This window comes from Narcine bancroftii, chromosome 2 (assembly GCF_036971445.1).
Source record: "Narcine bancroftii isolate sNarBan1 chromosome 2, sNarBan1.hap1, whole genome shotgun sequence".
NCBI lineage: Eukaryota > Metazoa > Chordata > Chondrichthyes > Torpediniformes > Narcinidae > Narcine > Narcine bancroftii.
Genome location: NC_091470.1, coordinates 79,236,946 through 79,261,419, shown reverse-complemented (window position 1 = coordinate 79,261,419; position 24,474 = coordinate 79,236,946). Strand labels below are relative to the sequence as shown.

The 24,474-nt window shown below is 40.7% G+C and overlaps 1 protein-coding gene across 9 annotated transcripts in view; it reads left to right on the top strand.

Moving 5' to 3' along the window:
• The first annotated feature begins 8,164 nt into the window (after positions 1-8,164).
• rad51b (RAD51 paralog B) overlaps positions 8,165-24,474 on the top strand; it is a 644,462-nt gene continuing 628,152 nt past the window's right edge. For 2 of the 9 annotated variants that reach the window (XM_069917181.1, XM_069917179.1), the window contains exons 1-7: positions 8,165-8,308; positions 10,044-10,137; positions 11,974-12,087; positions 15,147-15,263; positions 18,241-18,377; positions 20,757-20,876; positions 23,965-24,148. In XM_069917181.1, the coding sequence (XP_069773282.1) occupies positions 10,054-10,137; positions 11,974-12,087; positions 15,147-15,263; positions 18,241-18,377; positions 20,757-20,876; positions 23,965-24,148 (756 nt within the window). In that variant the 5' untranslated portion in view covers positions 8,165-8,308; positions 10,044-10,053. The remainder of the gene's footprint in view (positions 8,309-10,043; positions 10,138-11,973; positions 12,088-15,146; positions 15,264-18,240; positions 18,378-20,756; positions 20,877-23,964; positions 24,149-24,474) is intronic. The other 7 variants (XM_069917184.1, XM_069917185.1, XR_011351432.1 and 4 more) reach the window with 5 other exon arrangements.

The window sequence follows — 24,474 nt, the reverse complement described above, 5'->3', positions numbered from 1 at the left end:
TTATAATAGAATTCAGCTTCTAAACTAAATTAGATTTCGCCAAACTGCCTTTCTCACTGAATCGATTGTGGCTATTAATCATTCTTGGGTTGATTTGTAATATGATATTTGGAGTCGCTACAATAATGTATCGAGAAGCACCTGTGAGATGGCATGGGGGTGAAGTTATTACACAGGGCTGAAGCTGCACCCCTGAACTTTGGAGCCATTTGATTTTGAAGCAGAATTCTCAAAAAATAATACCATTCCAAATTTTTGATTTGAAATAGACCTATTGATTTATCTGATCCATCCCAGTACAATTCTCCTTTCAGCTCTTGTCATCTATCTCTGTCAGCAGATTGTTGTTTTATTTTTCCTTATTTGCATAACTACTTCCACCTTAAATACACTTGGGAATTGACTTTTTAATTCATTAATTGGATGCAGGCAATGACAACTTACATTGACAACCCTGAATAGCCCTTGAGAGGAGGGTGGGAACTGCCTTTGTGAATCATTACAGTTTTTGCTGTAGTTGCTCCTGCAATGCTGTCGGCTAATTTAACCCAGCCTCATGATAGGTTTCCACACTGGGAAGTGACTTTCACTCACCGACAATGTGCATTGAATCAGCCAGGTTTGGCCCAGCTGCCCAAGAACCAGGCTGCAGTTGTGCCCTTGTTTTGATTAAAATGGCAATATCTTGATGGTTTGAGGGAGAAAAAAGTCAACCAAAGGAAGCACGTAGGGACAGTTTTGTAGGGTAAAAGGATTTGCTGAAGAAATCTCAAGATATGTTGCGGATTCCAGAAAACCTAAATTGGAGACTGAAATGGAGGTTTCTGCAAATCCCATGGTCATTTGACTTGCAAAAGGTGAAGTAAACAAGGATGGTGTTCTTCAAACTTGGAGCACAAACACTGATCAGTGTGTGGCAATGTTTTCATCACATGCAGAAATATTGGCTTCCTCCTTTTGGCCAGTCTCTCAGGTTGGAGGAAACCTTACTACCATTGTTTGTGTGGGTCGCAAGATGGCCAAAGAGCCTAGGGTGTTACCTGAATTCTTTTCATCCTTTGAATAGTACTCCTGATGCATGTAATAAGGGTTCTCAATACCATCCCCAAATCTTCTTGTCCATTTTGAGAGGAGTTGAGGAGAAAACTGAAAACATTGTGATAACATATGACTGAATTTTTTTCCTTACTTCAGCCAACCACAATAAATTATAAAGAAAAACTTGACTCTCTCTTAGTTGACAGTAATCTTTTGCTGAGACAGAGATTGAAAGAGTGTCTATTTCAGGAGTCTGGTGACAGACATGTGAATGATCCGCTCACTGGATCCAACTCCGTCTAAATGGGACTGCAATGTTAGTAATGCCAGCATGGGTGAAGACTTTGAAGTTGATTTGCTTCCTCTTTCAGTGTGTTTTCAGGGCTTTGGTGAAAATGGTCCAAAGAGTAAGGAATCACTGCTATCTGGTTTGTGTCAGATTTGAGGATTCAAGCCCATTTTTCCTCAGCCAAAGGTTGTGCTGTTGAACCGAATCCACTCATGAATTGCAGTACTGATGCATGCCTTTACTGAAAAATGGCTCTTAAAATATGAATATTTTAGAATCTGCCGTGCACATGATATATTATTTGGGAATTAAGGGAATAAAATGATGACTATTTTTAATTGAATTTCTGAACAGTAATGAACAATTAGTGTAGGGCATAGGGTGCAAGTTTTGTATGAAAACAAAAAATTGTCCTATTGCCTTGGACCTCATAAGGAAGCAAGACATGGAGTAATTAAATATTTAATTGTTTTGAAATGTGTATTTTTACCTGTAACTATAAATAATAATATTGGGGCAATGGGGGTATGGAGTAGTGATTTTGAAAGCCCCAGCATCTTTTGGTTGGTCTTGTTTTGATCTCACACCAAGAACCAATGGACATTATAAACAAGAAGCTGAAGATACTGCTTGATATCTAAGAGAGTTTGCTGAACAACATTCCAGGATGTGAGGCAAAGGCCATGATGAAAGATGTCTGAAAACCCAATGAGGTCAGCAAGTTCAGAATGTTCATCGAAGATTTGGACAAAGTGGTCAACCTCCTGTTGTCCCTTGCCAACTGGAGTAGAGATTGACCTTTCTGGACAAGTGGGGATGTGGCTTTGTGTCTTTCCATCCTTTGGAAGGCTTTACTACCTGATATGAGGCCAAATTAAAGCTTTAGTATCATTAAGATGTTAAGACACTGGACAATTGATCCAGGGGCTTGACAAATATTACACCATGACGGTTTATGCATTTTAATTAAATATTGAATATCTGAATATAATGTTGATATTTTTGTTAAATGTGGTGGGAAAATGTTGGTTGTCATAACAAATCCAATTGATTCACTATTACCTTTTGAGAAACACAACTTATTAATCACATAAATCCCACGCTAATGCAGTTGAGCTGAACTATATTGGAAGTGGTCTTTGAATTGAGTTCAGTGTGGAGGTAAGAAGGAATGGACAACCAACTCACTGATTTCCAAAGAAATTTCGATCATTTGTATTTAACATAGTGCTCAGTGCAGACATCATAAGCCCAAGGGCCTGCGCTACACCCTTCTATATTATATCAAATGGTAATTTGATGAACATCTCACAGACATTAATGCCTAACTCCTGTTGCTGGTTGTAATATTTTCACTGCCTACTAAATTATTAACTAATATTAAATATTAACTGGAATTATTCCAGTGACACAGCTTTGGTTTGTAGTCCAGATGCCTAATGAATGTATTGGACATTAAAAATAATAACAAGATTTATTTCATACCTACACTCTTAAGTTATTTCTAACTATGAACATCAGAAGGGAGATTTAAATCAATGGAACATAAATTCTCATCTTGTGTGTCTTATGGTTGGTAAGTTAACTATTATCCTATGAACAAAAGGGGCACCTTAAGGAGAGCAATGGGTAAGAATTTTCTGAATTGTGAAATTCATGGGATGCCCAGTTTGCATCAAGTTTGCAAAGACCATTTCTGGCATTGCAGAGGCTTCAAAAAACTTAAGTTTCCTTAGGGCGGATACTTATGAATTGTATAGAACTATTTAAGCACGTGAAATTTTTTACTTTTTTTTTGCAGTGAGCTCACCAAAGTTCCTTGAAAAAAAACAAGAACTGAAGTCAAGTGTTTGACATAATTTCAAGCTACTTGAAAGACCATAACCACTTTATGAAAATGAAATCAACCTAATCATGGAGAGGATGTACCTGGAGGACAAGGTTAAGCTGAAAAACTTGTCCCAGCTGGAGCAGTTGACTGCCACCAAAGCTGAAGGATTTAATACAATCAGATGTTGAGATGTTGTTATAATGTCTCATCCCTAATTCTGTTATGTGTAGAATGGCAAGATCTGTCAACCCGAAGAGATGAACATGGCAGTAGTAACTTGAAGAAATGAAGCTTTGGCCTTGAAATGAAATGTTCTGTGGAGAATTGAGAGCTATAATTGATCTTTCAAGGCTTTTAAACTTCTGGGTGTTCTGGATCACAGAACATAAGGAGAGGTGGGACAAACTTGGGGTTTTTTTTGGTGCGTCAAGAGACTGAGGGGTGATCTGATCAAAAAATATAAAATTATGAAGGCATTGAGTAGATAGGCAATCTTCTCCAGGTGGAGATGTCAAATACTATAGGCCATAGGTTAAATACTTAATGCAAAGCAAGTTTTTCCTACATTGTGTTAGGTGACTGGAACCTGCTCTCAGGGGATGTGGAAAGAAGCAGATACAAAACATTTAGACACACATAAACAGATAAGATACAAACTGTGTACAAGAATATGGGATTAGTTAGACAGGTATCATGATCGAAGTAGACATGGTGGGCCACACAGCATGTTCCTGTGCTGTACTTTTTGATGTTCTTTCTATGCTTTAATCAGAGTGGAGTAGGGATTGTTCTGTTTCTCACCTAATGCCCCTTGCCCACCATTTGCTCTGAAAAGAATGTAAAAAAAAGTGATTGATAACAAGTGTAAAACCAGTATCAAATATTTTGTTACACTATCTCTATCTACTAGGTTCGAGATGGTTAAAATAAATGTAATTTTAGGGTCTTGTCATTTGAACTGTCAATATCAGATAGCTTTATTTTAATTTGTTGGTTGAATGCTTGGACAGAATGGACATTGTATGAAGCACAATTGATGCCCAAACCTTTTGCTTGACTAAATGATCTTTTATTCAGGTACCATGTTCAGTGTTCAGATCTACATTTTCATCCTCATAGAAAAGCTCTGCTCTTGAAGGAACAGATAAGTTTTGTGCCTCAAAATGGTTCTGTGTTCATCTATAAATATTGTTTGATCATATTAAAAAGTGAAATATGTAATCAAGTGTGGCATAAATATCAAAGAACTAAATATCGAAGAGAAACTTTTGTTCTCAGTTACATAGAATCTATTGTGGGTATTCTGAATCAGTGACGAGAAATGCTGAGACTTTAAAAACATTGTGACATTTCATTAACAAAATGGGTGCCAGGCTGTTGCTAGTCAATTGTGTCATAGAGTGAACTGGAAGGAATATTGGTCACAATATAGCAAATAGCAAACTCTCACAAGCCCAGACACTGCCTTTAGTGAGTCAGTTGAGTGTCCTTAGATCATGTGCACATCTAAGATGAGAGGAAACACAAGGAACGCAACTACCAATTTTCCTGTAATAATAAAATGTGACTTGTTACATTCAGTTGGACACCTATTATTTTTCTGTCATTGGGTTGACTTTAGCTAATAGTGGTGCTCTTTATCACTAGAGGAAACCTTTTTCTCTTACAAACCAATCACGTTGGTCACTTCCTGTTGTGCAAACTTAATGCTGGATCTGATCGCAGAGATTCTCAGCTGCAGAAAAAAGAGTAGCAGCAATTTCCTATGTGATCAGTCCATTACTGTCTACTAAAGGTGTCATTTGGGGAGATTGGCATAGTAAGATAGAAGAGGAACTTGCTGCAGTATCTTCTTTTCTCATTGGTTGAGTAACAATTCAAAGTGATATGTACTGACTTTTGGATTACGTGCCTGAATTTGTGCTCCAATTCCCTCCCAAACAATCATCTCTCTGACACCATCACAAGTGTCAATTGCCATCCCACCAGTGAGATTTTGACACTATCCATCCAAACATCTTTCCTGTCCACTTACATCCATCATTCTTCTGCAGCTAAAACAATTATCTTCTTCCCCACCATTTCTTCTTCTGTGTGGACCCCACAATCGTAATGGCCTCAATAGTCTGGTATCTCTGATTATCTCCATACAATTAACCTGCAGAGGGGGCTCCTTACATTTCCAGAATTCCCTCAATTCACTTCTGCTGTGGTTTCCTAGACTGCAATGACAATGATTAAAGTTGAAAAGTTTTGTACTAGAATACTTTGGGCCATGACCCAGACCAATCATCTCTGTGTATTAGACATATTTGTATTCCTTAGAGATTTTGGAGATAGTGCCTGAGTTCACTATATGTCAGCCACTCAACCTGCCCACAGCAGCAAAACAGTGGGGATAATAAGTCTGGCATTTCCAATCTTTGCTCACAATGGAACCCTTTAAACGTTCTTATCATTTCGATTAATCTGAATTTAAACCCTCCAAATCCAGAATATCTTTTATTCTCTCTATGTCTACTCTGCTCTGACAGAATCTAAATAATACCACTATTGTTGGTTATGTAATGGATAATGATAAGTTCAAATGTAGGATGGAGGTCAAAAATCTGGTTGTATGGTGCCAGAACAATTTTAGTCTCATTGTCAGTAAGACCAAAGGTCTTCTGGTGCAATTCAGGAAGAGGTTTGGTGGTGGGGGGCACATGCCTGTTTTCATTGAAAGGACAGTAGTGGAAAGGATAAGGACCCTTTTTCCTGGGAAGCCATATATCAGAGCCTGTCCTGCAGTCAGCACATCAAAACAACCATGAAGAAGGCATACTAAAAATTCTCTACTTTCTAAGAAGTTTGATGAGATTCAGCACATTGTTGAATACTCCATCAAACCAACGTGTACTGTGAAAAGTAGACTGACACATTGCATCAAAGCCTTGTTTGGAAACTTGAGTACTCAGAAACACAGAAGGTTATAGACCCAGCCAAGTCCATCATGGGTATCATCACCCTGATCACAATCTTTTCCTGTTGCTATCTTCAGGCAGAAGATACAGAAGCCTGAGATACAGCAACTCTAGCTTCAAGAACAGGTTTGTTCCAATAGCTATCAGGCTTTTAAACCTTCCGGAACTATCCTAATCATGAACTGTTCTGAGACCATCAAAAGGTATTCTGCACTATTGAAGCATCACTTTTTTTGCAACAACTGCAACTGAATATTTGGTTCCTTATATTTATTTTTGTCTTTTCTATATCATGGCACTTTCTAGTAACTTAATTGATACTATTGTTGTTGATATATCTTGTGTGTCTGCAGCAAGAATTTTGGTCCATCGGTACACTGTACTTATGTACTGAATAAACTCTCATAACTTTAAAACAAATACCAGATTGTTAACATGCATGAGTATTAGGTTGACCACAAAGATTTTTAAAAAAAGGAATTGAATCGAAAAGTGATAACATCAGAATGAAAAGTAACCAGAATATAAAAGGAAATGTAAAAAACATTCTATTGGAACGTGAATAAAAAGAGGATAATCACCATTTTAAAAAAAGCCAATTCTTGAAGGCAGATGACATAGCTGAAGAAATAAGTACTACATCAGTCTTTACAAAGGAAGAAAAATCTTTTGGCGTCTTGGCAAAGATAGATTGGAGAGACCTTATGTTTTTTCCACAGTAATTTCCTTCTGCCATGTCCTTGCTCATTTTATGAACCCAGCTAAACCCCCACTGAAGCCCTTCTACATCCTCATAGCCCACTCTGCTCACGTGCTTAATTTCATCTGCAAACATGGATGCATTTAGATCAGAACGTCACAAGTGAAGATGCTCAAGGATGATTTGCAATGTGTTAGCAAATAAAGTAATCTCTGCCTTCCTGCAGCAAAACCTGGGTCATATTCAAGCATGGACTGGTACCACAATCAATATCTGGGATGACCAGAACTTAATTGGACCAAGCACAAAAAGGGTGATGGGGGGTGCAACAAGAATAAATTTCAGACTGGGTATCCTGTGGCAAGTGATTAATCTTCTGGGGGGCTTTTCGAACTGCAGGTTTAAGTCATCCATACAGTGTCAAGTGGAGCCTGTAGGATATGTTGCTAGGCCGCCAGGTTCCCCTTCGTTCTGGACCTTCCCCGAAGCTGCAACCTGCCACACTGTAAGATGTGTATGATTTGCATACTCTTGTTGTGCATGTGTGTGTGTGTTCCTTTTTGCGTATTCCCCCAGGTGTAAATAAAGATCACAGTTTTCCACTGCACGTGAACAGAACTTGTTACATTTTGAACATGTTGAACCAATTCTCACCATCACATCCACACACTTTGCAAATCTGCATTCTACAAAGAGGGTAGGCAACTGCTTCGCTCCACCACGGTCATCTTGGGCATCACGTTGGTTGTAGGTCATATATTTCTGGTTGTACAGGAAGAATCTGACTGGGAAGGCTCCTCTCACTGCTAGCCAGGCCAAGTCCTGGTGCTTGTTTGTGAGGACTGCTGACGAGGCATTCTGTCAGATGACCTGGACGTGCCCATCCCACCATGTCCATCGAGTCCTCTTCTCTCAGTGTCTGCCAGTCGTTCCATGCTGACCATTGCCTGTTAGATAGCCTTTTGTGGTCAAAGGTGTTGGCCCCAGAAGAAGTGGGAGGAATTCTGCCACTCAACCATGCAGACATCCGCGTTCACTGTTTGCTCCCAGTAAGGTTTGGCAGGATGGCAAGGAATGTGTTAAACTGGTCGCTACCGAAAGTTGCCCGGCTGTTGTCTGGCCAGAAGCTTGGACAAAAAGGGCAGAAAGCAGATTGATGGAGGCCATAGCTTTCCCCTGAAATTGTCCGTAACCACGGCAACCAGCTGAAGCCACACGCATGCGCAGATTCTCAACCTTCACCGGCGATCGCTCCGCCCTCATGAATCCTGTAATTGTGATTGGCTAATGTATGTGAGTTTTTGCGCTGTCGTCACGGCAAATGGTTGGACGTGCACCGTACGCAGACCAATAGAAAAGGGCTTGTCAGTTAGTGAGGGACCTACATTTTATCCGTCACGCCGATTGGTGTAATCTGTTGAAGGAGCAGGCCAACAGGAATGGAGGTTTAGATGTCATTTCGTAGCCCGCGAAATTTCTGGCAGAGGGTTGGTGTTAAAATTTGGGGTGAATCGGAAGTGTTGGGTCGTCGTGGGAAAGGATGAAGTTAGTTGTCGGCGGGGGCGGGGTGGTGGCGAAGGAGAAGAGGGAGAGAGGGGAGGGGGCCGCAGTGTGGGACGAAGCAGCTCAGTGTCGGGTTGGGCGAACACCTGGGGTTGTCATGGTTCCTGGGGACTGGCAGAGAATGGAGGTCCAGGTTATTCCTTCGTCCCACCTTCACCACGGCTGGTTATCTCCTGGGACATCTCATTTACTTGTGCCGTGCCATGTCAGCGTCTGCAGGCTTCCTGTTTGTGCCTGAGTGCGTTTATGTGTTTGCTCCAGATTCCGTCTTTGCCGTTTTGTGGCAGTTTTCAAATTGCTGCCTCTGTAAATAATTCCTGTACTGAAAAGTTACATCTGTTTTGTGCTGGTTTTGGGTAACTTATTGATACAGCAATGTAGTAATATCAGTGTTAAACAATAAAGTCTGGAAATGTTAGGGTCTAGTGCAGTACACAAACAAGGAATGGCCCAGGCCCGAAATGTTTGCTTCGTGACCTGCTGAGTTTCTCCAGCATGTTTATGTGGTGCAATATGGCATGAGGACCTAGTTTGAATTGCGTGTGGTTTCTGCTGATTTGGAGATATAAGGAATACACATTGGTGCTCGATGTCAAGCCAAATGACTACAGATATTGGAATCTGGAACAAGAACAAATAAATTGCTGGAGAAGTTGAAGAACTCAGTGGGTTGAACAGTATTGCTGGGGTGAATGGAATTGTTGATGTGTCGAGTTGAGACCTTGCATTAGAACCAGTCCTGATGCCGGATCTCGATCTGCACTTTGCCCCCTTTCCCCCTCCCATGCCCCATGGATGCTGCTCGATCTGTGGAGTTCCTGAAGCAGAATAAGATAAAACTTAAAGATATGAGTTGTGTTTAACAGCTGAATTTTGCCTCCAACATGGTGGGGGAGGGGGGAACTGAAAGATCACCTTCTTTGTATTTTGATCCTTTTACATAATAGAATAATAATTCCAGGAGTGTTAATATTTGTGACAGCAAATCTCAGTTGTAAAATTGTATTTGGCTGTTCTGTCCTGGGCCTACGAAGATGAAAAGGAGATAAAGACCTGCATTCTTGTATTTTCTTTCAAACATAATATTTTAAGGAGATCAAGATCTTTAATGCTTATTTGTGAGATCTTGAACGATAGGTTTGCACCTGTGGTTCTGTCATGCCTATGGGCTGGGGAGACATTCTACTGCCTCAGAAGTCCTTAACTTGCTTAGGGAGCAAGGAAGTCATTCAATTCACCAATACCTGGTTGTCTCCAAAAAGAGCAAACCCATCAGTTATATTCTCACCTCCCTGTTTTCTTTAATCTTGCAAACTTGTTCTCTTTCACATACCCATCAATGCTCGTTTGACTGTTTTTGCCACTTGCCTGCACTGAAAGATTATTTACATTGCTAATTAACCTCATTTTAGAGATATAGGAGGCAACTAGAGGACCCAAATGACAACCCATGAATGCAAACTTCATATGGATTAAACTCCAGGTCAGGAGCAGATTCATGCCCTGGGTGCTGTGAGGCAATGACACTAACACCTGCTTCATCCAGTACAACTCAGCAAATGTCTCGATGTTTCTGCTCATTGCAGTACAAAATGAATGTAGATAGTTATACATGTAATGGTGTGGTTGTTTATATGTGATTTTTTTTTTCTGAACTAGGTTGCCAACCATGGCTACAAAAATGCTGAAGAGGACAGGGCTGCCTTTGGATTTATGTGAGAGGCTTAGTAAATATCAGATCATCAACTGTCGGGTAAGGCAATGACTAAAAGGTGTGACCGTAAATAGACATACTGCAGAGAGCCATTGCATGTTCCAGCAAAATTCTCTTCTGTCACATGGATTAATGAAGAAATTTAAATTTAGAGATGCATTCAGAATGGTAACAGACCATTTTGGCCCACAAGCCCACGCCACCCCGTTGACTCCTAGTATGTTTCGAACGGTGGGAGGAAACTGGAACTCCCAGGGAAAACCCATGCAGACACGGGGAGAATATACCAATTCCTTACAAACAGCGAGGGCTTTTAACCCAGGTCCCGATCACTGGTGCTGTAAAGGTATGCCAACTATGCCACCCCAATTTGCAAGAGCGCCATTCTTTCCTTGGTCCTGTTCCACTCTCCTCTGGGGTGAAATTATAAAGGAACTCCTGTCTTACCGTACCTAAGCTTAGTGACCATCTCTTGAGTGAAATCCTAGGCTGAGAGTTTTAACTGGTGGAGGACAACTTCAGCAAGCTGGATCCTGTTTTCACTAAAAATCATTATATCCAACAGAGATAATTGCAACAGGAACCTTGGCTGAAGCTTTTATCTTCTATTAGTAGAGGATGATTGTGTCCTGCAAATCAAAATTTCTTTACATGAGATTCAAGCCATGTTGATCTGTGTTGTATTTGTGGTGTGCTGCTATTAGATAACTGCACTTTAAGGTATTTTTGTTGTGACATGTTTATTTAAGTTTTCCAACCTTGTCTGTTCTGACTTGATTCAGGGAAAAAAGTCCTCTTCCCTTGCCTGAAATCCTAGTTGGTTGACTCTGCAAGCCTCATTTTGTCATGATCAAAATCCTCATTCCTTGTTTACAGTTTTCTCCTGTAACTTCACTAACTTTCTTCCCACTAACTTTCTTCCTCTCCCCCATCCTCACTGTCTTGCTTTGGTCAAATTCTATTACTGTCTCTTGGTTCCTTTGTCAACAATTGAATGTTCTACACTACAGGACTCGGTCAAAGTTAAAAATTTTGGATTAGTAAGCAGAGATTTGTCTGCAGATTAGAATATAATAAATTTGTGTCCCATTGCATAAACTTGAGACCACTGCAATGATGAGGTGCAATTTTTTTGTTTAACATTAAAATGAGGCCCTTACGCCCCCCTTGGGTGGCACTGAAATACACATAGCTATAGGTTAAGAAGTTTTTATTCATTCGAGGGATATTGGTTTTGCAGGCTGAGCCAATGCTTAGGTGCCTATCCTTGAGAAAGAGGTGTGCTGCCTATTTGAAATATTACAGTTCTTAATCTGTGAGTCTCTCCATAACGTTGTTGGGGAGAGAGTTCTAGGATTTTGATCCAGTGATCTAAAGGCTGTATTTCCAAGTCTGTGGCTTGGGGGGGAAACTTCAGGTAGTTCTGGACATCTTGTAGTGTCCTGGATGCTAGTTATCCTGAAACTGTTATCACAATTTTATTATCCATTCTTCTGAGATTGATGTTTTGAGGCTTTGGTACATTCACATCAAAAATATCCAATTAATAATTGCAACAGGATGGTGTAACATGAGAGGGGTTATGCAACTTGAATTTTTTTTTCTTTTGACATAACAAAAATTGCTCCATGATTGTTTTAGTTGAAGCCGTTCTTTGTCCTCTTACTAACAAAATTTGATTGTTTCTTTAGGTGAATAGTAAACAGTCATGTTATGTACATAGCCATGTCCCTTAACGCAAGTGGGAGAGTGGCATACGGTACTGTTTATTTCCCCAACCCTGCACACACCTCTGATTTTTGTTCTAATTTTCCCATTTACTCTGCTACTTGAAAAAAAAAATCTGTTGAAATGTATATTTTTGTCTTTAAACAGGATTTTCTATCTGTTTCGCCATTGGTGCTGATGAGACTAACTGGTCAGAGTATCCACAAGGTTTATTCTTTGTTAAAAATTGTCAGCAAGGCCTGTGCCCCTAAAATGATCACTGTAAGTAAATTCACTGTTGTTAAGTTCACTATGTGAAGATACTGTGTGATAATATTTGTTCCTGTCTTTCCTATGCTCTCTGACTGCATTATCCTCAGTTTTGAGGAAGAAAATATTCTTGTTATGGTCAAAATTGCACTTTGGTTGATCCACAGTAGCACTAATGAAGCAATATTTGTTGTGTTGTAAAATAGGTGGTCTGGGAGAATGCCATTTGGTCCATCATGCCTCTGCTGACTCACTGCTTCATTGCATCTGGTCTTTCTACATACCCTTAATCTTTCATCTCTGAGCATTAATGGCCATGAAAATAGTAAAGTTTACTGTCATCTGATTGCACAAGTACAACTCAATGAAAGAGTGTTCTCTGGTCCTCGGTGCAAAAACACACACACACACACACACACACACACACACACACTCCGCCCCCCCCACCCCCCATGAAACTTTCTCTTGAAGACTGCCGGCAGCAAGAACGTTGTTTCCATTAGGTGATGCAGTGTTCATGTGCCTTGTGTGGCAAATTATCTGATACAGTAAAACCCTGGCTCCTTTGGGACTCTGGTCATGCCTGACCAGCAGATTTTCTGGTCTATTGGATATTATTCCAATACCAAAAACTTTTATTTTACCCTTTTTACATGGTACACAGATGTTTATTAAATTTTCAGTGATTCTGGTGAGTTTCACAGGAGCAGGAAACACAAAAACTACCTAGCTATGGTCGCACATCTACTCAACTTCAGGATCCACAGCCCAGTTTCAGCTGTGCACCTTGCCCACAGTCCAGGTCCTAATCCTAGCTGCAGCCCAGATCCTTGGCTCTGGCTGCTAACTTTGCTTTTACTCTGGCCTTCTGGCTCACACTGTGGACTTGTGATCAAGTCGGATGCTGGACAATCAGGCTTTCAGGATGTAAATGCTGGATTACTTGATGCCAAAAGTCACATTGATTGTTCATCATATGTCCTGTTCTGTATGGAACAAGCCACAATGTTGAACTATTTGCATTTCTTTGAATCAATAATGATGATCTGCAGACATTTGGAAATCAACCAACTTATTGTTTCATTCATTGAAGCATCGGATGGAGGGATTTGCACTCAACATTCTCAATTATTTACTAACCTGCTCCCACTGTACAACACTGCCCTCTGACAGTAAAGGTTTATGACAAGCCTTGGATAATAAGTTAACAATGCTTCTCATCTTGAGAGCCACAGTCACCTTCAGTGAACCAGACTTTGGTCAATTGAAGAAAAATTATATGAAGAACAAAATTTTAATCTTGGTGCAATGCTCTTGATCCACTAGGTAGTGGTGATCCCTGCCTCTGAAAGGCATCTGAAACTTGGACAATCTACAGCAGATGCCTAAAGGTAGAAAGATACCCCTGTGATAGTGCAATTTAAAAAAAAAAAAGCCATCTTGGAGTGAGTGGACTGTAAAATTTGTTGAGTATGTGCCCTGCAGTGAAAAAATACTTTCTGCTGAAGGTGATGTTGGTATAGAGTGATATCAATTTGTTAGTCAATTGAGTATATTTTAAACAGCTTTCATTTGTCCTCCTCTGAACAAGTGATCTTCATCTGAAGTGTGTGATTTCAGACAGCTTTGAGTGTGCAATCCTCTCCAAAATGCATGCTTCTGGCTTTGTGTCAACTTGGTGATTTTTCTTTGGTGTTGTGTCTATGTTTTCAGTACTAAACTACATTCAGTGTGAATGTTAGTTTAATTGTCATTATAGATTTTTTGTTATTGGTTATTGTTTCTTTTTTTCTTAACCTTCCCCACCCTCCTGCCTGCCAGTTATTTTGAATATGTGCATGTCGTTAAACTCCCTCTTGGACTGTTTAATCTGCTCCATCATGTAATGGAATGAATATATCAATGATAACTTGAAGCTTGTCCAAATACGCACAATCAAGCGTAACACAATTTTCTGTCTTATGTATTATTTGCCTGCATGCTCTCTTCTCTTAGCCAAAATGAATCCTGTCCTTTTCCTACTGACGTTGACTTTTGCTATTTCAAAAGTGCTGCTTGACCACTGAGGTTGGGGTGACACATGTTGAAGAGTTTCCCAGTGATCTTATACATTGGTCCCTCTCCAGCTTGAATCCAATTGCAATATTGTGGTATAAAACATTGGGGGGGGAAAAAGGTCCTGTTTGCCAAGACATTGGTTTGTGCTGAAATTGGCTGTATTGTGAATAATTCAAAATGGCAGTGACAACTTGGAGTCCATTCATTTGTGTGCACCCAATGGAAGCAACACCTCATTTTCCAAACTAGTCACCCTCCCTGCCAAGCACCCTCTGGTCACCTTTGGCAGGTTCCATATTGGCCTCATTAGTCACCTCAGAATTCACAGAACTGGAGTTGGAACCAGGTTGCCCTCTATCCTGAAGGACCACACTCGATCTATCCATCCATATATCATTGCCCTTTTGTATGTTCTCTGATCACTAGACTTTGCTTTGGCAGGAGATTGATGTTTAGGAGACAGAGAACATGAGAAAAAGAGTTCCGTTTATTTGTGACGTGTACTGAGATGGAGTGAAAAGCTTAGTTTTGTGTGCTATACAGGCATCCCAAAAACATTGCCACTCTTTGGTGCCATTTTGGATTTAAAAATTCACAAAGAAACATGGCAAAACAAAATTAGTATGAAACTCTGTTTCTAACATGTTAATGGGCAAATCACATTCATTCGCAGCAGCTTCCTGCCTTTGCAGTTGCTGCTTATCCCCCAGCTGGTGGATGGGAATCCGCCACAACCAGCCGCACTGGTAGTGATAATCCTTGTGAAAGTGGCCTCGTGGCCACGGTAACTGTCTTGGCTCCTTTACCCACTCGAGTAGCCATCTTTCTCTCCCTGGTCCAAGAAAGTAGTAACATTTTATCACCTAGCTGCCGAGTCCTAAGCTAGTTGCTTGCACATTGTCCTCCAAGGAGGCCGGATTAAAGTCTGCTGACTTTTAAAATCTTGGCCGATAACATTGATGTAAATTCCTGGGATGTGTTTTGAACTAAACTTTACATTTTGTTTTTATCAGGCTCTTGAAATGAAAACTGAAAGGTGTTCTAACCCCTCCATTGCCTTTTTCCCCACTTCTCTGGCTGAACTGGATGAGATCCTTCACGGTGGATTGGCCTGTGGAACTCTTACTGAGGTAAAGTTCAGCAATTTACCCCATCCTTTTCCTGTTGTTTACCCACTTGGACGTTCTGAATAGCTGATGTGGTCACAGCACAAGTTGTTTGGGGAGGTGAGAGTTTTTTTTAAAAAAAAATATTTTATTTTGACTTTTTACAGACTCAAAGTAATTTCAACAATCTTGGAATGTACAGAGTCTGTGTTTTGATTCCCCCTACCTTTCCCCACCAAGAACCTAAAGAAAAAGAACAATCTAATTAACTAAATAACCCAATTAAGCAATTAAAAAAAGTAAGTTTAAAAAAAAATTAAAAAAGGGCTAAAGAAAACACATGACACCTGTGCTCCAATCCTTTCCCTATTAAGATAGGTTTTTATAATATCCATATTTCAGGTGAGCTAGTCATTCCACATGCCCATGTATTTCAGATAAGGCTTTAACTACACTTCAAAATACACTTTAACGAATGTGTCATGGTTTCTCCTTTTGAGTGTAAATGATTTTCTCAAAGGGAATGCAGAGTTGTATTTCCATATTCCATCGTTTAGTGTTTAATTGGGAGTCGAACTTCCACGTAACACTTCCTGGCTACTGCCAAGACGACCTTCACAAACTGAATTTGATATTTGGACAGTAAAACTCACATTTCCAATATCTCCCAAAAGGTACAACTCCAGATCTTGTGGAAAATCCACTTTTGTAAATTTTTTTCAGAATATCTCTCTGGTCTTCCCAGAAGGGTCTCAACTTTGTATGTAGCCAGGTGGAGTGGACAAGTTTCAATCTCCACACCACATTTAAAGCACGTTTCTGAAATTTCTGGCTTTGATTTATTTAATTTTTGGGGTGTGGTACAGCCGGTTCAAGAAGTTGTATTGCACCAAACTGTATCTGGCATTAATGACTCCAGTCACACTGTCCAGTCATTGGTCTTGCCACCACTCTTCATTGATTGTAGGCGGTGAAAGTTCATGCCTGTGAAGTAAACTGATTGTCTTGTGGGTAAACATAGTACAACACCAAACTGTTAGTTAGGTGGGAGAAATTAACTTCAAATGTGGATCGATTAAAAAGCAACTTCAAATTGAGTCTTAGAAACATAGAAGATAGGAGCAGGAGTAGGTCATTCGGCCCTTCGAGCCTGCTCTGCCATTCAATGAGATCATGGCTGATCTTAAAGTTCAGTACCCCGTTCCCACCTTCTCTCTGTAACCCCTAATTCCCTTATACTGAAGAAATATATCTAATTCCCTCTTAAATATATTCAATGAACCTGCCTCTACTGCTCTCTGTGGCAATGAATTCCACAGATTCACCACCCTCTGGGTAAAGAAATTCCTCCTCATCTCAGTTCTAAATGGTTTACCTATTATCCTCAAACCATGGCCCCGGGTTCTGGACTCCCCCACCATTGGAAACATCCCTTCTGCATCCATTCTGTCCAGTCCTGCCAGAATTTTATATGTCTCTATGAGATCCCCTCTCAATCTTCTAAACTCCAGCGAGTAGAATCCCAAATTGTGCAATCTTTCCTCATAAGTTATGCCTGCCATTCCAGGTATCAGCCTGGTGAATCGCCTTTGCACTCCCTCCATTGCAATAACATCCTTCCTCAGATAAGGCGACCAAAACTGCACACAATACTCCAGGTGTGGTCTCACCAAGGCTCTGTACAGCTACAGTAAGGTATCCTTATTCCTATACTCAAACCCTCTTGATATGAAGGCCAACATAACATTTGCCTTTTTAACCGCCTGCTGCACCTGCATGCTTGCTCTCAGTGACTGGTGCACAAGAACCCCTAGGTCTCTCTGCACTTCCCCATCTCCCAATATATTGCCATTCAAATAGTAATCTGCCCTCTGGTTTGTATTACCAAAGTGGATAACCTCACATTTATCCACATTGTAGTGCATTTGCCATGTATCTGCCATTAACGTGGTTTTTTTCTGATTTTATTTATTCCACTCCTGTGCCCATTCTCCCTTTCTCTCTTACCTGCCCACACACTACCTTGTAGTTTATCATTAACCACAAGCCCTTTTAGGCAATAATATGGCATTCTTCTTCTCAACACCTCTCTTCCTTTTTCTACCCTCTTTTTTTTTTACATCCCTCTTCAAATATAAAAAACCTTTTTGGTTGATTACCCAGTATTTCCATTTACCCTGTCCCAAACTAAATCCCCAGAGTTCTCACTCTACCTTCCTCTGCCATGCTCTTTCTAAAAAAAACCACTAATCCACCACTATTTTTTAAATTCCCTTTGCCCCACCTCCCCTTGCACAAACCTGCTACCCAGTGGCTGTTCCATCTTTAATGATTTGTGCTTCCCAGGTTTCTGAAAAAAATTTTGATTGTCCTGTGAGTAACATCGTATTCCTTTTTGGCTTAATAACGCTGAAATTTGCTTTTGTGTCCTAAACTGGGCTTTCCCCCTCAATGAAAGAGATTAAAATTTCCCTCTTTTTTGTATGTAAATATGTGTGATTTTGTGATGCAGAAGGAATTGGGAGTGTCAGGAATGAACTGCATCTTTTTTTGACTGAGTCATGTGCTAATTTAGCATGTTTTATGGACCGCATTTCTCTGCCAGAATCCTGCTATGGTGTGTGGTCTTGGGCATGTTTATACATCCATCTCTAATCCAACAGCAGGACCACTCTTAACTTGTGTTGAGCCAATTGATTTCAACTCCTTTGGGAACTTTTGATATGGAGGAGAAATGTAGTTTCTTGGCTGGGATGAAGGAGTAAGGTACGCATCAGGAATCTAAGCAGGTATCACTGTAATCTGTCCAAGCAGCACACTCTCCTGCTGAAGAAACCTTAATTTTGAAGGATTATTTTTGTCTTTTGTATTCTGAAGATAAATATCAATTTGGAAGGCGAATTCTGTTGTACTGTGTGGTTAATGTTGTCACATTTCAAAGTCGATGATCCAGTACAAGTTTTTATCTGAATAGTTTTTAAATGAGTTTCTGTATTTTCAGGTGACAGGACCTTCGGGCTGTGGAAAGACTCAGTTTTGTTTCATGATGAGTGTGTTGGCGACCTTGCCCATCAGCATGGGTGGTTTGGATGGTACGGTCATTTACATCGACACAGAGTCTGCTTTCAGTGCTGAAAGGTGAGAGGGTTGTGAGATTCTGTAACAATACCACAAGTCCAGTGGATGTTGTATACCAAAAAAAATCAAGAATTTAAATTGCACTGCTGTATCTTAAGAAATAAATTTAAATAAACCCAATGTTTTGAGCTCATACAGAAAATTCATTTTATTTTGAGTGTGACCTTTGACAAGTCCCAGCTATAATGATTTCCTGCCCCAGAGTTGGATGTGACAATGTCCTGCTGATCCAGTCAAGTTTCCATTGGCATTTAATTGACAAAATGTACAAAAATGCTAATGTCTATTCACCTATAATTCTATAAGCTTCACTCACCGCTTTCCCTCTGCCTCTCCTGCTCCCCCTGTGTGTCCAACTCCAACAGTGTCATTAAGTTTGCAGATGACACAACAGTAGTTGGTCTCATCAGCAACAACGATGAGTCGCACTACAGAGAATAGATGGGAAATCTTGTGAAATGGTGCAAGAACAACAACCTGAATCTCAACGTGGACAAGACGAAGATGATCAAGGATTTCAGGAGGACCAGGAATGACCACCCTTCACTACACATCAACAACTCTGTAGTGGAGAGAGTAGAGAACACCAAGTTTCTTGGATTTCACTTGACTAGCGACCTATTGTGGACACTCAACATCTCCTCACTCATCAGGAAGGCGCCATAGTGACTGCATTTCTGGAGCAGACTGGAGCCATTATATCAACCTTCTATAGGAACTCTATTGAGAGCATCCTGGTTGGCTGTATCACAGTGTGATATAGTTGCTGCAGAGAAATGGATTGGAGGTCAATCCACAAGACCATAAGAGTGGCAGAGAGGATCAATGGAGTCTCCCTCCCTACCATCGACGTGATTTACTTGGATATTTGTCTGAAGAGGCTGCACAAAATCATTGAGGACCCCTTCCACCCTGTACACTTTCAGTTGCTCCCATCAGGAACACCATCTTTCCACAGGCACTGAGAATGCTGAACAACCAAAGGAACTTCTCACTCTAGCCATCCGAGACTCTCCTATTCATGAAACAACATTTACTTATTTTTTTGTATAAATGAATACTTGTCCTCCAAATGTATTGTTTGTCTGTATGTGTATTATGTCTGCTTGTATGTCTGTGTGTTTTGCACCAAGGACTGGAGAACACTGTTTTGTTCTTGCACAGGTACACAATCTTTTATCCGGACATCTCAAATCCGGAAAGCTCCGAAATCCGGCAAGTGGGGAGAGAGACGGCAGCACGAGTCGGGCGGGCGAGGGCGAGAGACCGGCAGCGAGAGTTGGGTGGCCGGGCGAGGTTTGGGTGGGGAGGGGAGACAGCAGTGCGATTCTGGTGGGTTTAATCTGGCTTTCCGAAATTCAGAACACACTGTCCTCCAAGGGTTCCGGATAAAGGATTGTGTACTTGTTCAATCAGATGACAATAAACTTGACTTGAGCAAACTGGTGGAAATATCAACTTGCATTCCATTGAGTTCAGTCTGCATCAACAGTTGACTGCAGTTAATAGAGCACAGTGCAGTAACTTGTTAAGATTGCTTCCAAAGTATCCAGCTTTTTATCGAGGAGCACCCTGTTCTGCAAATAATTGTGACACTCTGTTCAAATGTTGTCCTCGTTTTGAAAGAAATATCTTTCCTTCATCATCACTCTGTCAGTAAACCAACTGTGCAGGAATGCCTTCTGATATGATGGACAATGTGCAACTATTCTTTGTAAGTAGACCACTGCATGATGAATAATTCACATCTAAGCTAAGGTAACTTGCTTCTGGTGTCATTTTATGATATTTCTGCTTTCTCACTCTCTCTGTCAGGAATGAAAACTTTCTCAACCACTTATTCTGTTAGCTAAAATTAGTGTGCAAGCTTGCATAAATGAATAAATTGATTTGTTGGGTGAGCAGAACAATGGAATGGACTATCTGTCATTGAACTTGGGCTAGCATGTCACTTGTGAAACCTGAGTTACTTTCAAGTCATTATTTTTGAGATTCCAGATGGGCCTTGAAAGAATCTGGAGGCTATTAGCACAGAGGACTTGAGGGATTTTTGTGCTATCATTGTTGCCCTGTGATAAGGCATCAAACCAAGCTCCCCACCCTCTATTCCCATTGAAGTTGAGTGTATAGTAAGAAAGTGACGTTCTCCTTCCGCCAATAAGCACCATCAAAAACTGATGAACTGGTAACTTCTCACTCCTGTTCGTATGATCTTGCTGTACATTTTTGTTCATTTTTTTTGGGCTGAAGTTTAATAAATAGAGGCCTTTTTGAGGGATTGTCTCCGGAATAGTGAGGATGTGTCCAAGGGGATCCATTTGACTTTGGGCCAGTTATGATTTGTAAACCATTATAACAGTTTCCTAACTTCTGTTTCAGGTTGGTAGAAGTTGCAAGATGCCGCTTCCCTGATTACTTCTGCACTGAGCAGGAACTGATCAAGATGACAAAAAAAATTCATGTGTACCGTGAATTCACCTGCTTTGATGTACTGCGAAGGTAAATTACTTTAATTTGGTTCTCGCCTTTCTCTTTCCCCTTCGTCTTCAAATGGAAGAGAATTGCACTGAATTTGTATTGTTTTCTTTTTTTCTTCTTTGGCTTGGCTTCGTGGACGAAGATTTATGGAGGGGTAATGTCCACGTCAGCTGCAGGCCCGTTTGTGGCTGACAAGTCCGATGCGGGACAGGCAGACGCGGTTGCAAGGGAAAATTGGTTGGTTGGGGTTGGGTGTTGGGTTTTTCCTCCTTTGTCTTTTGTCAGTGAGATGGGCTCTGCGGCCTTCTTCAAAGGAGGTTGCTGCCCGCCGAACTGTGAGGCGCCAAGATGCACGGTTTGAGTCGATATCAGCCCACTGGCGGTGGTCAATGTGGCAGGCACCAAGAGATTTCTTTAGGCAGTCCTTGTACCTTTTCTTTGGTGCATCTCTGTCACGGTGGCCAGTGGAGAGCTCGCCATATAACACGATCTTGGGAAGGCGATGGTCCTCCATTCTGGAGACGTGACCTACCCAGCGCAGTTTGATCTTCAGCAGCGTGGATTCGATGCTGTCGGCCTCTGCCATCTCGAGTACTTCGATGTTAGGGATGAAGTCGCTCAAATGGATGTTGAGGATGGCTAAACATATTGTAATGAATTGCAGCTAAGTAAATTCTTTTTGCAATTTTTCCCTCATCTTTCAATTGTTTTCATCTTTGGCCACAAAACCTACTTGTATTTTTATAATTAGCTATAGTGCTCCTGGGAGTGATTAGCAAATAAAAATTTTAGTGAGTCATATAATGAGGGCAGGTAAGTAAACAGTCCAAAATGTGGTTCTTAAAGGTAAGGGAGAGGTTTGGGGCAAGGGGTCTCTGGATATGGGACAGAAGGATTTAAAGAGTAAGTTCATGGGACAGAAGGATTTAAAGAGTAAGTTCATGGGACAGAAGGATTTAAAGAGTAAGTTCATGGGACAGAAGGATTTAAAGAGTAAGTTCATGGGACAGAAGGATTTAAAGAGTAAGTTCATGGGACCAGAAGGATTTAAAGAGCAAGTTCATGGGACCAGAAGGATTTAAAGAGCAAGTTCATGGGACCAGAAGGATTTAAAGAGCAAGTTCATGGGACCAGAAGGATTTAAAGAGCAAGTTCATGGGACCAGAAGGATTTAAAGAGCAAGTTCATGGGACCAGAAGGATTTAAAGAGTAAGTTCATGGGACCAGAAGGATTTAAAGAATTAGTTCATGGGACAGAAGGATTTAAAGAATTAGTTCAAGGCTGAAACTGCTGAAGGCACTTCCATTAATGAAACGTTGACAATTCCTTTTCTTTCACTGATGCTGCTTGACCTGCTGAGTTCCCGTGGCAGATAGTTTTTGCTCCACATTCCAGTGTCTGCAATCTCTTGTCTCTCACAGTCAAGGAAAATTGACGTCAGTGATTTTTCTTGCTGCTGTTCATGGGATTCTGGATGTAATTGGGAGTATGGATTTGGGTCACCCATTCCTATATTTGGATTCCAAAAAGTTGAGACTCTACAAGAAGTCACTGCAGGAAGAGTTTATGCCATTGGTATAATCTATTAGTGTGATAATTAGCTAATCCACGAACAAAATAGAAGCCAGATAAATGGATCATATTCATGTGACTGAGCTGTTATGAGTTGAGTGCTTCATGGATTCTTGACCTGTTCCAATCTAGATCAGAGACTTGGATAAAGGGAATAAGTGTAGTCAGATTTACTCATGCTACAAAAATTTGTTGGAAGTAAGTTGTGAGGAGGCTGCACAGTTTTCAAATGAACGTAGCTTGGTTGAGCAAGCAGGTGAAAATTTTGTAAGGGAATGTGGGAAAATTTGAGATTAGTTGTTCCAGGAGGGAGTGATGTAGAATATTCTTTAAATAAAGAAAGGCTACAGAATGCCGTGATACAGAAGAATATAACTCGACTTGCACATGAAACACAAAGCTTGCATGCAGGTATAGCAATTAAAGTTAAACTCCAAAAGTCTAGCGGGCTTTGGATTTGGATGATGCTGGATTAGCACATTTTACAGACTACTGGATGTTATTCTGGTTAATACCTTAAAATGTTTTCACTTCACTTATTTTAGATAACACACAGCAATGTGCTTTCCCAGTGAACCAGGGAAGAAGCAGGAAACGGGATCCTGATACATTGAAAAAAGAGCATGCAGAAACTCTACCTAGTGAATCAAATGCCAAACCATTGGGCTTTCCAAATGGTCGGAAAGTGGATATTGGAATTTCCCCTAGATTATCCCCTAGAACCAGAGGTGATGGCCTCCAGATTTGTGGGAGTAGATTTGATACAGAAAAGAGCTGAAACTTTTTCTCTTAGAGTAGAGAATCTATGGAATTCTCTGCTGGAGGAAGTAGTAGACAGGTTGGGCAACCTTTTAATTTTTAATTTAGATGTGCAGCATGGTAACAGGCCATTTTGGCTTACAAGTATGTTCGGGGGTGCAGGCTAATTAGACGGAACGGACTCGTGGGCTGAAATGGCCTGTTACCATGCTGTATGTCAAAATTAAAAGTTTGCCCACCCTGTGGAGATTCAAAATTCAATTTATTGTCATGCAGACCAATTCCTCATCGCTAGAAATTGCCTGAAGTGTCTCTCACAGCCAAAGAGAAGTAAAAGAGAGTCCCCTCAAAATCTCTGTGACCCCAATTTCTCTCATCTTGTGTCTCCCCACCATTGTCGATTTGTACCAAATACTAACTTCAAAGAGCCAGCTCCATCCAGATTGCTTCCTGGTCCATGTGACTATTCCCTGAATAAACCTGCTGAGGCCGTGTCAGGGAGAGGTATGTGGTGAAGGAATGGTGTTTGTTAAGGTGACTAAAGTCTGGTTTTCTCGCTGCTGGAAGTATTTTGACATCCACCCTGTCATATCCCTTAACATCTTTGTATTTCTACAAGATCACTTCTTGGTATTCAAAACTCAAAAACACATTGTCAATTAGTCGCTCACATTAGGGCAATGCTCTCATCTCAAGAATTAACACCCCCTATTTCAGGCCTTTAAAGGTCTTGTGTAATAACTTCTACCCCATCCTGCTCCTTTGCTTTTCCACTAGGGTTGAATCTTTGGAAGATGATATCATCTCGAAAGGGGTGAAGCTGATTATAGTGGATTCTGTTGCATCAGTTGTTCGAAAGGAATTTGACACGCGTCTTCAGGGTAACCTCTTGGCGCGCAGCAACCTGTTGTCAAACGAAGCTGCTACACTAAAATATTTGGCAGAAGAGTTCTTCATTCCGGTAAGTTGTGACCTTTTCCCAGTGAACAAAATGATAATTTGATTTTTACAAAACAAATGTTTGTTGGGCCTGGCTTGCTCATTATGACTTGTGGATGGAAAGGCTGCAAGTTACAAAGTGGCCTTGATGATCTCCTGCCTCCATTTTCACTCTGGTCCACTAATTGTTCTGTACAGAGGAATTGTTGCCTTATTGCTTTTCTAAACCATACCTCCAACGTCTCATTATTCTCAAGATTTTGATATTTAACTCTTGTTGCTGAGGGAACATTAGAATGCTGGTGTTCAGGGTATTGTTCTTCTTATTGGGCCTTTGTAATACTGTTA